Raw genomic sequence first — 13,502 nt, forward strand, 5'->3', positions numbered from 1 at the left:
AAATTGAAACTATTTCCACTCATATGAAAGTGTTCCAAATCACTATTGATCAGAGAAATGCAAATTAAGACAACACTGAGATGCCACTACACACCTGTCAGATTGGCTAAGATGACAGGAAAAAATAATGACAAATGATGGAGGGGATGCGGGAAAACTGGGACACCGATACATTGTTGGTGGAATTGTGAACACATCCAGCCATTCTGGAGAGCAATTTGGAACTGTGCTCACAAAGTTATCAAACTGGGTATACCCTTTGATCCAGCAATGTTACTACTGGTCTCATATCCCAAAGAGATCTTAAAGAAGGGAAAGGGACCCACATATGCAAAATTTTTTTGTTGCAGCCCTTTTTGTAATGGCAAGAAACTGGAAACTGAATGGATACCTATCAGTTGGAGAATAGCTGAGAGAGGCTTGGAGAGATTTACATGAACAGATGCTAAGTGAAATGAGCAGAACCAGGAGATCATTATACACGGCAACAAGAAGACTATGCAACAATCAATTGTGATAGACGCAGCTCTCTTCAACAATGAAATGGTTAAAACTAGTTCCAATTGTTCAGTGATGAAGAGAGCCATCTACACCCAGAGAGAGGACTGTGGGAACTGAGTGTGGTTCACAACATGGCATTTTCATGCTTTCTGTTGTTGTTTGCTTGCATTTTGTTTTCCTTCTCAGGTTTTTTTTTTTTTTCTTTCTAGATCCGATTTTTCTTGTACAGCAAGATAACCGTACAAATATGTATACATTTATTGGATTTAACATATATTTTAACATATTTCACATGCATTGGACTACATGCCATCTAGACGAGGGGGCGAGGGGAAGGAGGGAAAAATTTGGAAAAGTTTTGCAAGGGTCAGTGTTGAAAAATTACCCGTGCATATATTTTGTAAACAAAAAGCTTTAATTAACTCCCCTCAAAAAAAGTGATTTGTAAGGTATAAAGAAGGCAACATGATTTAAAAAACATCTAATGATTTGCTATTCTCATTTCACATAGGATAAAATTAATAATCTCTAAAGAAGAGTACTGTGTAGATGTAGAAAAGCAGATGACCTGTTAGCTAATGTATCATTAGTCATTAAGCATTAAGTGTGCCTAATTTCCTAAGCTAAAAGGATTGTCAATTCCTCTATTCTAACATATTACAACAAAATAGCACTAAGATGTGAAATTCTCAAATAATCACAAAGGAATGCTTCTTTCTTATACATAAAACACTGGCTGAAATATAGGAGGGGAGTGTGAATTTCAAAGATGATCAGTGAAAGTGAAATTGTAATCATTTTATTTCTGAGAATCACAGAATTTTTGAAAAACCTAATGAAATGAAATGCTTTGCAGCAATAATCACATAGGCAAAACATAAAATCTTCAAATTTAAATTTATTAAGACATTCAGCTATGTCTGTCAATCTACATCCAAATTTGCTACTAAAAATAAAATAATATCACATCTCACATTAGGAATACCAACTCTGAAAAACACTTTTTTTGAGCCAAGCCTATTGTATAAATAAATGACTAGTTTCTTTTCATATCAAAATTCACATAAAAAATTGCCAATCCCCCCCACCCCAGTTCTACCAGAAGCCATGATGAATGTAAAAATTTAAATATGACACAACCTTGTCAAAGAAAAGGTGCAAAGTCTATCAACAGCTTTAAAAGTGGCATTTGCGGCATTTGATCATACAATTATGTACTCATTCCCAAAGTGCAAATATTGCCAGAATTTAACACTGTTTTGATTTCAGTTGCAAGAATTAAACATTACACGGGATTGAAAAGTATACTTAGGGCCTTTATCTGTTCCCTAAAGCTCATCCCACTTTGAGTCCCTAAACTATGGAGGACTCCAAAGTGTTCATTAGTGCCTTAGTTTACTTCACACAGGCAACACAGTATACAGTATATTAACAAAAGTTTCATATACATCAAAATATTAATGACTCCATCATAAAGTTCAAGAGTCACGGATTACATGAATGCAAATTGCAATGCCCACATGCCCACCCCGACCCCCACAAATGCCTAAAGCACATATGATGTATTAGCGTGCTTCAATCTTTCAATACAATCAACGCTTTTTACATCTTTGATTTTGCTTCAGTGCTATACAAAATTCAATAATCACCTGACTGAGTTCCATTTAACTGAGGAAAAAAAGGGGACAGGAAAAAGGGCCAACTCTGATACTCTGGGACAAGACTAATTTTTCCCACATAAAGTTAAAATGTCCATTTATCTTCTTCCCATACTGTCTTTTGTGATTTTATATTCCTTTCCTCAGCCCTCAGAAAATATTCAAATCTCTATCTGATTTATTCCCTCAATTCAGTGGCAGTTTCTCAAGTAGTTGAGGTTGATTTTCCTTGGCAAACTTCTACAAATATCAGCATGGGACATATAGATACTTTTTGATATTATAGATTGCCAAAATTCTCTCTCAATGCCTGGGTTTGTAAAGCAGGCAGTCTCTACTGAGAAAAGATTATCTTGGATCCCTGGAATGTCTCTGTTTGCTGTATAACAATCACGTGTTCCTAAAATCTAGACATGACTGCTGTCTTGAATTAAATCTTCCTCTATAACTCCAGGTTGTTCTTCTGTCTTCATATCTTCTTGGCTGACCACAATAGAGCACATCTCAACATGGGGGCTTGGAAAATGTGTCTGGGTTTCAAAAATCCCTTCCTGGTGAGCTATCACTCTAGTCATTTGTTCATTACTGTCTCTAGGATCTTCTTTCGAATCAGCCCCTCCAGGGTGTTCTTGAACTGAGGGGTCAGTTTCTTCTTGAACCACAATATTTTGCTCTGTTCCAAGGTTTGGCTGTGGAGCTGGTTCTTGTCCTAATCCTGGAGGATGGGAGGAATTTTTAAGGTGGCAGTGGCACAAAGGGCAAGTCTCTTGTACATACAGCCATTTCTTAAGGCAACCTGCATGGAAGAAATGGCTGCATGGTGTTATCACAGCAGATTTCATATCCTAAATGAGAAGGAAAGGAGAGGTTAGATAATTACCCATAGTTTGTAAGCCTTTGGTGCTAATCGACATTTCTTTGATGCCAAAATTTCCCTTTCCACATCATTAAAACAAATTTAAAATTGGACTATATGGGCTTGGAATAGACTACTTCTTATGTAAGCAATCTTTTCACCACTAGAGGACTCCACACACCAATAAAAGAGTTGCACAGAACAATTTTAAATGTAATCAGAAACAAAAACGAATGTTACAAAAACATTTCTAAAAGCTTTCTAAAATAAATTCTTAATCCCAACCTAATGGCTAAATAATTTTGGCAGTATCACTTCAATGACATTTTTTAAAAGTCATAAACATATATCTACATATTTCCATTAGAGTACAGAGAACAGACATACAATCATTGATTTTTTTCCCCCATGGGAATAAGATCATCTATCTATAAGGAATTTGCTTATAACCATAATGACAACAATAGAATATTGGGAGGAAAAGTGGTATATTTGTAGGATTTCACAAGGACCATAGCATGCCATGAAATATTTTTTAAAGCTCTGTCTATGTACAAAGCTATATATTCTGGTTATTAATTCTTTTGGAAGAAAAATTTGAAGGTATGAAATGAAAACTTGTTGCAATCTATGTTGTTAAATAGATGCAAATTTGCCTTTTAAAAATATAATAGAAATATAATAATTTTTTTTTAAGTGCTAGAACTAGTTCAAACAATTCCTCTATACCAAGAGCTGGTAACACTTGGGAGTTACTTACAAGCAGAAAATCATACAACAAAAGCAGCAAATAGAAAGCTTAAAGCAGTAGCTTATATTCTTTTTGTGTTATCAGCAGTTGATTTGAGTTTCTTAACCAAAGAAATATTAAATGACAAGAAAGAAAACACAAAACCTAAACAATTCTAATGAAATATCAAGTATATTTATGGAGAGCTTCTGAAGCCAAAGGGCCACTTTCGTTTAATATGCATTTTCTTAAATATGTGCAGAAGGGACCAATGTTTGCTGCATAATATTAACTTATTTTCAGTAACTAACTAATTTTCAGTAATTTTTTAATAGTTAGTTAACTACTTAAATTAAAATATCTGGTATATAACTTTTTGTGCATTCCCTAATTCCTCCTCCCCAACCATAACTACTAGCACAGAAAAAACTTTGAAAAATACAATTTTAGAAGCACATTGAAGTTATAGGAAGAAAGTTGTTTCCATTTGTTTTAGGGGGAAAAAATGAATGACCAAGACACCTTAATTATATTTAAAAGCAATACTGGAGGAAAAAAGCATATGCCATATATGCTCTTTTCCCCTCCCTCCCTTTATGTCACTAGCAGCTTAGAAAGAGCAAAATAATTGAAATATAAGTTGTTCTCAATTGGTAACCTCAACTATTGTCTCTAGTACAGTGCTGTGTATATAGGTTACTCTGTCATATGAGTGGCTAAGTTGTGAGTCCATTTTCCACTACAAAGCTGATTTTAAGATTAACTTTAATTTATTGATAGCAGAAGCCAGCAATTTATAGCACATATGCCAAAGATGGCAGAGAAGCCAATTTTCACTGGCATGCAGGTTAACTACTAGCATCATGCTCTTCCCTGAAGGGAGAAAAGTTAGGAGGGAAAAAACTTGTGGGAGCCACCAACTATCCACTAGGAGGATCAGAAGTTAGCATGTTCTCACCAACCTCCCTCTTGTGAAAATATATATATCTCTTCACCACCCCACCCCCCCCCAGCACACCAGAAGGAAAGGGGGGTCAGAACCTTGGCAAACATCATTTTTCCAAAGTTCCCAATCCCTGATCTATAGTATATGCACTCATGAGTGAATATAATATACATCTGACCTGTTTTTCCTTCATTTGTGGGTGCATCAAGTATTGAAAACAATAACAACAATGTATTAGTATCACAGTGGCCAAATGTTAAACTTTTAAATATTTTTTAAAAGACAATGTATTTCTTAAAAGTTCTTAATAGTACTTAAAATCATTAAGTTGCCTAGGAGATATTCATTTCTTCTTGGAAATTTAAATTAAACAGATTTAATAAAAACTCCAAGAGTTATTATACCACTTTCCCCAACCACTTAGATTTTTATGTTGTGCTAGGTACCTGATAACAGATGGCACAAATGTCATTGTGTTTCTCCAGCTGTTCTTTTGTAGCAATGGGTAGAGATTTTATTTTATTCACAGCATCCCTGCGGAGAAGAAAGCTCTTCCACCCCAGTTGGGCCCGAAGCCACACATTGTAGTAGGAATGAATAAAGATAATCATGGAGCCCATCACAGTCCATTCTCCAAAAATGGTCTCTGAAACACCATATGCTACAACACACAGTGCCACAAGAAATTCCAGCAGACGATAAGTGCCGTTCACATAGTAGATGACATCATCCATATTATCCACTGGCTCTTTTCTGAATTCTTCAACCATAAATAAGACATAAATAAAGAGCGTACCCAGAACCTGAAAATCACAAAGTATAAATGCTGAAAAATTTTGCTCACTGAATTCAAAAGAAGAAACAACAATCTTCTTTAGTTTTTGTACATTGCCACATTTCTTCATCCTTAACAGGAGAAGCGAAATTACTTAAAATGAGTATTTCTCTTGATGACTGGGTATTAAATTATACATGGAAAAAGGTATAGCTTATTAATGTCTGAAACTTATCATTTCTCCAAAATTTTGTTTCTTGCTAAACATAAAGGCTTTGTATAGTTAAGAATAGTAAGATAAATTGGCAGACAAAAATTCAAACAAAAGTTTAAATTTCAACACAAGAAAAATAATTCCAAATTCTCTAATTTTAGTTCAACTAATTTTAGTTTGAGTAATAAAGAAGTAGTAACAATTAATAAACTAATTAGTATTTATTGAGTTAATCTATGTGTGTTTAACATAATAATTACGAACACAGAAAAAGGTATTCAAGATCTGCTACCAAAGAAATTTACTAATCCACAGTTGGGAAGACAAGAAAAACAATAAAACTACCAGACAACATAATGATTGATTAAAGTGTCACATTATGCCAAAAATCTACTTCAAGTAGACCTTTCTGAGATGAAGATCAATGAGCTGAACTATGGCTTGTGATAATAGTGAAAGCCACAAGTATGGATGAGCTTTCCCAAGAAAAGAGTATATAGAGATTACAACCAAGTACTGAACCTTAGGAAAAATACAGGGATAGGGAAGGAATGAAAAAGAATCTAGTGAAGAAGACAAAGAAGTAATGTTCACAGGGTTGAGAGAAGAATTAGGTAAATGAAGTATTTATAGAAGTCAAGGGAGAAAAGAGTAGTCAAAAGAATTAAAACATCACTAAGATAAAAGAAAATGAGATGAAACGAACATTTGAATCAACAAAAAAATAGTCCCCAGTAGTACTTCTGAGATAAGTGCTTCAGAGGAGTATTAGGACTGTAAAATCAAGGCATATATTTATCATTTTTTAAGGTGAATTTACAGTCTTAGAATGATGAATTGATCTAACCATTTTAGAAAGCAACTTGAAATTGTATAAGAAAAGTTACAAAGTTATTCATATTTTCTGATTCATAAGATAAATTTTAAAAGTAAAGATCTGTCTTTTAAAAACATTCAAAGCAAAAAAAGACCGCTTGTCCAATAATTGGAGAATGGTAAAACAAAATATGGAATTTTAATATTCGAGAATATTGTTGTACCACAAAGAATAAAAAAAATTTTAAAATTAAAATTTAAAAAATTATTAAAAAATAAAAAATAAGGGGGAAAAAATAAGGGAAGACTGCTAAAATAAAGTGATGTGGCTTTGAAAGCAAAAGTAATACAACACAATGACCATAGTTACATAAATGAAGACAATATTAAACAGAAATAACATCTTGGTAAATAATGCTAGTACTAACATCATATATTCCAATTATGCTCAAATGACTAAAATGCCAAAGAATGATAACTTATGTGATTACTATACCATCTACAATAATTAAACTAAAGAAAATTTATTCCCTCATCCCAAAAGAAGGGGAGGGAGGGATCAAGTGAAATATTACATAAATCTATTCTTGAGCTTACCTGAAGGGAAGTGAGGATGCTACTGGAGATGATGATAAGAAGCCAGAAATCCATGTGGAAAAACTGGCATATCATGTAAGCCATATAAGCAGGGAACACTAATAAAAATAAACAAAGGCTGACTGCACGGAAGTGTTTCCATAAGCTCCTATAGAAAAAAAAATTTTCATAAGACATCTGTCATCTAGTATTTCACAATTTATCAATAGTAACTATAATGTAATATAACATTTGTGTAATATTTGCTGTTTAACTTTGTTTCTATCAATACAATGGCTGGTATTTCAGAATTATTTTTTATTTCTCTCCTCTCCATCATTTTCTGTTTATACTATCTTTACTTATGTTTTATTCCCTTTCCCATTGGCAGGACAAGAATAAGCTTTTGTCTCTTTAAACCTAGATTATAATGCTATTTTAATTGGTAAATTTATTTTTTATAATGTCCCCTCCACCTCAATCCAACCAGCACACTTCTGCTAGATAATTTTAATACAAAATTTTCTTCATTATCATACCTCCTCCAAAATTTCCATTTGGCTTTAGGACAAATTCCAAAATCTTCAGCATCCTATAAGTTTTGCATTTATCACATGAACTCAAGCCACATTTCCTAATTTTCTGTTCTCCTCAAAATTAAATCTCTCTTTTGGTCAATTGGTTTATTTTCCAAATGTGATATGCATGTTCCTCCTTCATAAAATGGGATCTTTCTTACCCATTCAGATGTTTTAAAATACAATCAAGTCCTAAATCCTTCAAAAATCAAACCTACAGTAATCTCCTTGCTCTAAACTCCTAGAGAACTAAGTCTAATTCACATGGCACTTTTATATGCATTGTGCTATAATTACTTATTATGTCTTATCTCTCTAACTATAATGTATATTTTTTCAGAGAATCATACAATCACAAATTCAAATTAGAAGGGACCTGAGAGATCATTGAATTCATACTTTTAAACTTTAAACATGAGAAAAGGAAGACTAATAAAGGTTAAATTATATATCTATGATGACAAAACTAAATTAGCTAAATCTGAGGCAGAATCTAAACTCGGGTCTTCCTAATTCCAAGCCCAATAGTCTATCCACCATGCCACCAGTGTTATTTGCTTCTATATTATATATAACATATCATGTTAATAGAAATGTCCTGAGATAGACAAAGAAGTTGTCCTTTATCATGAAAAGTGGAAAGGAGGTATATAATAAGACAACTCAACATAGCCTTTCTTGTGATTTAATTTCTTTGAAGATTCCAGGCCAAATTTCTGTTACCATTAGGATTTGGTAATAAATGTTAATCAGCTATCAAGGCATATCAGCTTCATATCTCAAAGAAAAAAGGGGGCAAACTATATGAAAGTGAAACTTGCTTAAAGACTACCAGTAAAATTAATAGTAGGGCTACCAACAAAGGATTAAGGATCTTTCTTCTAACAAGCATGGATAGAAGGGAGGGAGGAAAAATTTTTTTAGGGATTTGCAGAAAATATAAATAATCATTTCTGCCAATACTAAATAACAGCTATATATACAAAAATACAAGATGATATTCATTCCCAGAGAATATTATATAAAATTCAATTCAAAACAATGAACATTTATTATATAGCAACTATATGCAAAGTCTTTAGCTAGACACTCTGCATACAAAAATGAAAACCATCTCTCCTATTAAGAAGCTAACATTCTTAGACAGGGAAGGAAAAGATATAACAATATAAAATAAGTAAAAGTAAAGTATATAAAATACAAAGTAATTTAAAGGGGGAAACAAAATTAACATTGGGGAACACAGATAGAGTTAAGATGGAACTTGGATAATGTCTTGAAGCAAGCAAGGGATTTAAAAAAAACAGAAGTGGTGAAAGCATACATTTCAAATATGGAAGGCAATGTGTACAAAGATGGAGCAGGAGACAAAATGTCATGATCAAGGGTCAGTAGTCATGTAAACTCAAAAAGAGTAGTAAAGTATAATAATATGAAAAAAGATTGAAAAGGGTCTTGACAGATTATTGAAGGCTTTAAATTGAGGCTGAAGCTTTTATACTTTTATATCTTAAGAGGTAAAAGAGAATTAACTGAAGATTTCTGTGCTCTAAGCTAACCAGATTCAACTTGTATTGCAGAAATTTATTTAGACAGCTATGTGAAGGCTGGACTGTAAAGGAGAAAAACTGGAAGCAGGAAGACCAATTAGGAAGATACTGTAATATTCCAGGGAAGAGATTATAAGGGCTTCGACTGGAGGTTTATATGGAAAAATGAGAATTTTTTCCATGGTAAGATATTTTGTGTAGATACAACTGACAATACATGAGAGCTAACTACATATCGGAAGTAAGGAAGATAGAAGTCATGGTTCTCTAATGGTTCACACTCTAAAGCTGTGAACTTGACAGACTACAAAGATGATAATGCCTTCAATAGAAATGAAGATGTCTGGAGAAGGGAGGGGGTTTGGAGGAAAACAGAAACAGTTTTATTTTGGGCATCTTGAGTTTGAGATGTAGCCATCAAGATATGCAAGTAAAGACGTCCAGAGAGCAGTTGATAATACAGAAGTGAAATTGAGGAGACATTTAGAACATTATATAGATATAGACACAGATAAAGATAGATAGAATTGAAAGTTTCTTCATTGGGATAATTACTAAATTCCTTATAGCCAATAAGAATAGAGAAATGGGTCAGCAGGGATAGAGACAGTGCCTTAAAAGATGCCCACCCTTAATGAGTAGGAGGACAATCTCAATCTAGTCAAAGAAATTAAAACAGAAGAGAGCAGAGGGTGTCACAGAATACAAGGGGAAAAAAAAGTCTCCAGAAAGCAGGAATAGCTATAGGTAGGGCAACTAAAATGAGAACCATGAAAAGGCCATTGAACTTAGCAGTATCTTTTGTAAAGCTGAAGAGAGTAATTTCAGTCAACTTGTGGGATAAAACACCAGATGGCAAAAGGTTGGAAAGTAAAAAAGGAGATAAAGAGGTGTAACTTAGATGGCCTTTACTAAGAGTCTGGTTGTATAAAAAAAAAAAAAATATATATATATATATATATATATATATATACACATAGATATAGATATAGATATAGATATATATAGATATAGATATAGATAAGATCAAAGTTTAAATACAATACTGGGCCAAGTAAATTTTTTTTTTTTTTTTTTTAAAGAATGGGGATAACAAGCTCTACTTACTCAGGTTTTTGGAGTAAAGGATTTTTCTTAAAACACTGCAGAGAATTTCAAATAAGAAATGACCCCCCCCCCAAAAAAAAAAGACATGAAGATAGGGAAATTCTAACTTTTATTAAAAGATTATTCAGTTCATGGCTCTCTTCAATAATGAGATGATTCAAACAAGTTCCAATTGTTCAGTGATGAAGACATATATGCCCAGAGAAAGGCCTGTGAGAACTGAATGTGGACCACAACATAGCATTTTCACACTTTCTGTTGATGTTTGCTTGCATTTTGTTTTCCTTCTCAGGTTTTTTTTTCTTTCTAGATCCAATTTTTCTTGTGCAGCAAAATAACTATATAAATATGTATACATATATTGGATTTAACATATATTCTAACATATTTAACATGTATTGGACTAGCATTAGACAAGATAGGGGAAAGGAAGGAACAGAAAGTTTTGCAAGGGTCATTGTTGAAAAATTACCCATGCATATGTTTTGGAAATAAAAAGCTTAAAAAAAAAATTAGTTAGTTGGAGAAGGTTACATTAAAAAACTAAAGGAGAATTGTTAGAATCCTAGGGTTAACTCAATGGAATTGATAGAAACAGTGCTTATGTGCTTGGGTTTACACCTTTAAGAATTCACACATTAGCTCACACATGGAGTTCACAAATACAGGAGATTCACAAAGTTAACTTTGTAACTTCATTAATTCTCACTTTCCATAATACCACTCTTGGAGGAGGAGTCAACTTTTGAGTTTACACCTCTAAAAGAGCATAAAAGGAGCTGAGTTAGTGAAGTGAGTTCAGTTTGGAAGATTGCCAGGAGTCAGAGTTGAGCTAGAGGCAGAAGCTGGCAGAGGCAAAAGACTAGCAATGAGAGCTCTCGGAACCAAAGAAAGCTAACTGGGCTATTTTGGAAGAGACAATAAAAGATTGGATTTTAACTCCTGGCTGTATTTGGAGTGATTACTGATCTGAACTGAAACTAAGGCTACCTCCAGAAAACCTCCCCAAGAAACCTGCTCCCAGAGAGAACAATTATATTATAGAAAAAGAAGAGAACACCACAAAGGATCATCAAGCTTTTAGAGTTGTTATACCTATAATTTTTTTTTCTCTAGAGGGGAGTCAAATACTCTCAAGAATAAGAAATTTCTTGCACTACAAAGAATGATGTGATGAATTTATAGGTATTACAGAAAACATGCTACTCATGTATGACCAAAGAAAGAGGAAAGTGTACTGCAGATTCTTTGCTGAAAAGTACTGAATTGGCTATTTATGAACATGTAATGAACTGAAAGGTCGACTTTTCCCAGAATACATACCTAGGAATATGACAAAGAGGCTTAAAATATTTGTCTAATCTAATGACTTCCCTCTGTTGATTTATATGAAGAATATAGATAGATACATAAATAGCACAATAAGGAACCTAGAAAAACACTGTTAAACCTTTTGAATTTCTGAGCAAAACACCAAAAACATTAGGGATATAGATGGATTTTTCACCACAGCAGCCAAAGGAAGGCTTTCAAAGAAAAGAACAGATTTTAAATACTTAGGTTAGTTAAAAAGATAGTACTGCATTCAGAATTTAAAAATATAGGAATAATAAGGCTCACAGTCAGGATAAAGTATAACAAGGGCTGATAAGAATCTATTTTTCCAGAATCTTAACAATCTTTGTATTGAAAAGGAAAGGGGGGAGAGAAAACTTTCTGCCCCCCATATATCTGTATCTACAAAGCTAAATAACAGATGTAGAAATTCATAGGAAGGAAAAGTCTAAGAAAGGATCCATCATTAAAGCCCATAACAGTAGACAAATGTATAAAGTATAAGTAATAAGCAAGACAAAAAGTTATGATGCAAGGAATAAGGCAAATCTGTCAGTACAGCTATAACTGAGAATGGGTACAATGTAACATATGACCAGAATATGTCTCTGAAAGAGTATAACTTATTTAAAAGTCAAGTCAACGAGAAAAACAAGCATTTATTAAGTGCTCATTATATGTCAAGCACATAATGTTTTTCATGGAATAGAAGTACTTGGCTAACTAGAAAGATCTATCCCTACTGAATCTTTTAAGGATTATAGTCCCTGATCCTTAATTTCATGACATGGTTTATTTCACTCTTTGGAATTACAGTCATTACTGCAGAAAACTGTGTTGAACCTTTATAATGATCAGTGAATCCATCCTACCTCACACCCCACTGCCCTTTACATGCAACTGAAAATAAAGATAGGATGGAGATGAACATTTTTTTATTGTTAATTTGTATTATCTGTGTTTCCTGTCAAATGATATTAACAATTATTCTCATTAGATTTATGCAGTAAGGAAATTATATATACGGAAGTGAATCCATTTCTGCTCAGGAAGATTCTGTGCCCCTTTTCTTTTAGTTGGACATACTCATTTGACAGAAGTTGTGTCTTTGAATTCTTCCATGTTTCTTTTCATATATCATGAATAATCCCTTCTGCCATATTGAGTACTAAATATTTTTCCCTTCTCCACATACTTCTCTTTATTCTTAATTACATTCACAATGTCATCTTGGATTAACCTACCAGAAACACTGGATCACAATTTGTTATTCACATTCTGTGCCTTCATCTTTTGCAGAAATGTGTACAATCCCATTACTATAAGTGTCAAATGACTTAAATCTGTGGAACTCCATGCAATGCTAGTAAAATTCCAATCAAAGTAAACTGTTCAAGAAGCTTGTTGTCTTTGATGTCTCTGTCTCTTTCTTACACACACTTTAATTTCCACTTGTGTCTGATCATCAGCAGCTGTAGAAAATACCTGTCTTTCTGTACTTCAACATCATCAAATTAATAGCTAACAAGGTACTTGGTGAGATAAAATGTTTGGGTTGGTGACCACCTGCCATTTGGCTGGCATGCCAAAAAGGCAATTACTGTTTGCTATAAAGGGTATAACTGAGGAATGATTCGGCATTCTTCAGCACCTTTGCTTGTTTCCCTTATATTACTGCCACAAAGGAGTTAGATGAATCCAAGACAACACCAGTAATGGCCCTTTTCATTGCCTCTGATGCACAGTCTTATCTGGAAATGATCTAAAAAATCTCATGACTAAAACCATTCCAGCCATCCTGAAAGAAACTGGCAGCTGAGTTTCAAGAACTCAAGTAAGGCAGGTAACTGTGGTGCTACT

At 33.5% G+C, this 13,502-nt stretch overlaps 1 protein-coding gene across 2 annotated transcripts in view; it reads right to left on the reverse strand.

The window, feature by feature from the left end:
• Window positions 1-1,378: 1,378 nt before the first annotated feature.
• Window positions 1,379-13,502, reverse strand: part of RNF145 (ring finger protein 145) — an 88,083-nt gene continuing 75,959 nt past the window's right edge. Inside the window, exons 8-10 of one of the 2 annotated variants that reach the window (XM_031953607.1) lie at window positions 7,094-7,241; window positions 5,138-5,494; window positions 1,379-3,004 (exon numbers count right to left, since the gene is read on the reverse strand). In XM_031953607.1, the coding sequence (XP_031809467.1) occupies window positions 2,567-3,004; window positions 5,138-5,494; window positions 7,094-7,241 (943 nt within the window). In that variant the 3' untranslated portion in view covers window positions 1,379-2,566. The remainder of the gene's footprint in view (window positions 3,005-5,137; window positions 5,495-7,093; window positions 7,242-13,502) is intronic. The other variant, XM_031953606.1, reaches the window with a different exon arrangement.

This window comes from Sarcophilus harrisii, chromosome 2 (assembly GCF_902635505.1).
Source record: "Sarcophilus harrisii chromosome 2, mSarHar1.11, whole genome shotgun sequence".
Lineage (NCBI taxonomy): Eukaryota > Metazoa > Chordata > Mammalia > Dasyuromorphia > Dasyuridae > Sarcophilus > Sarcophilus harrisii.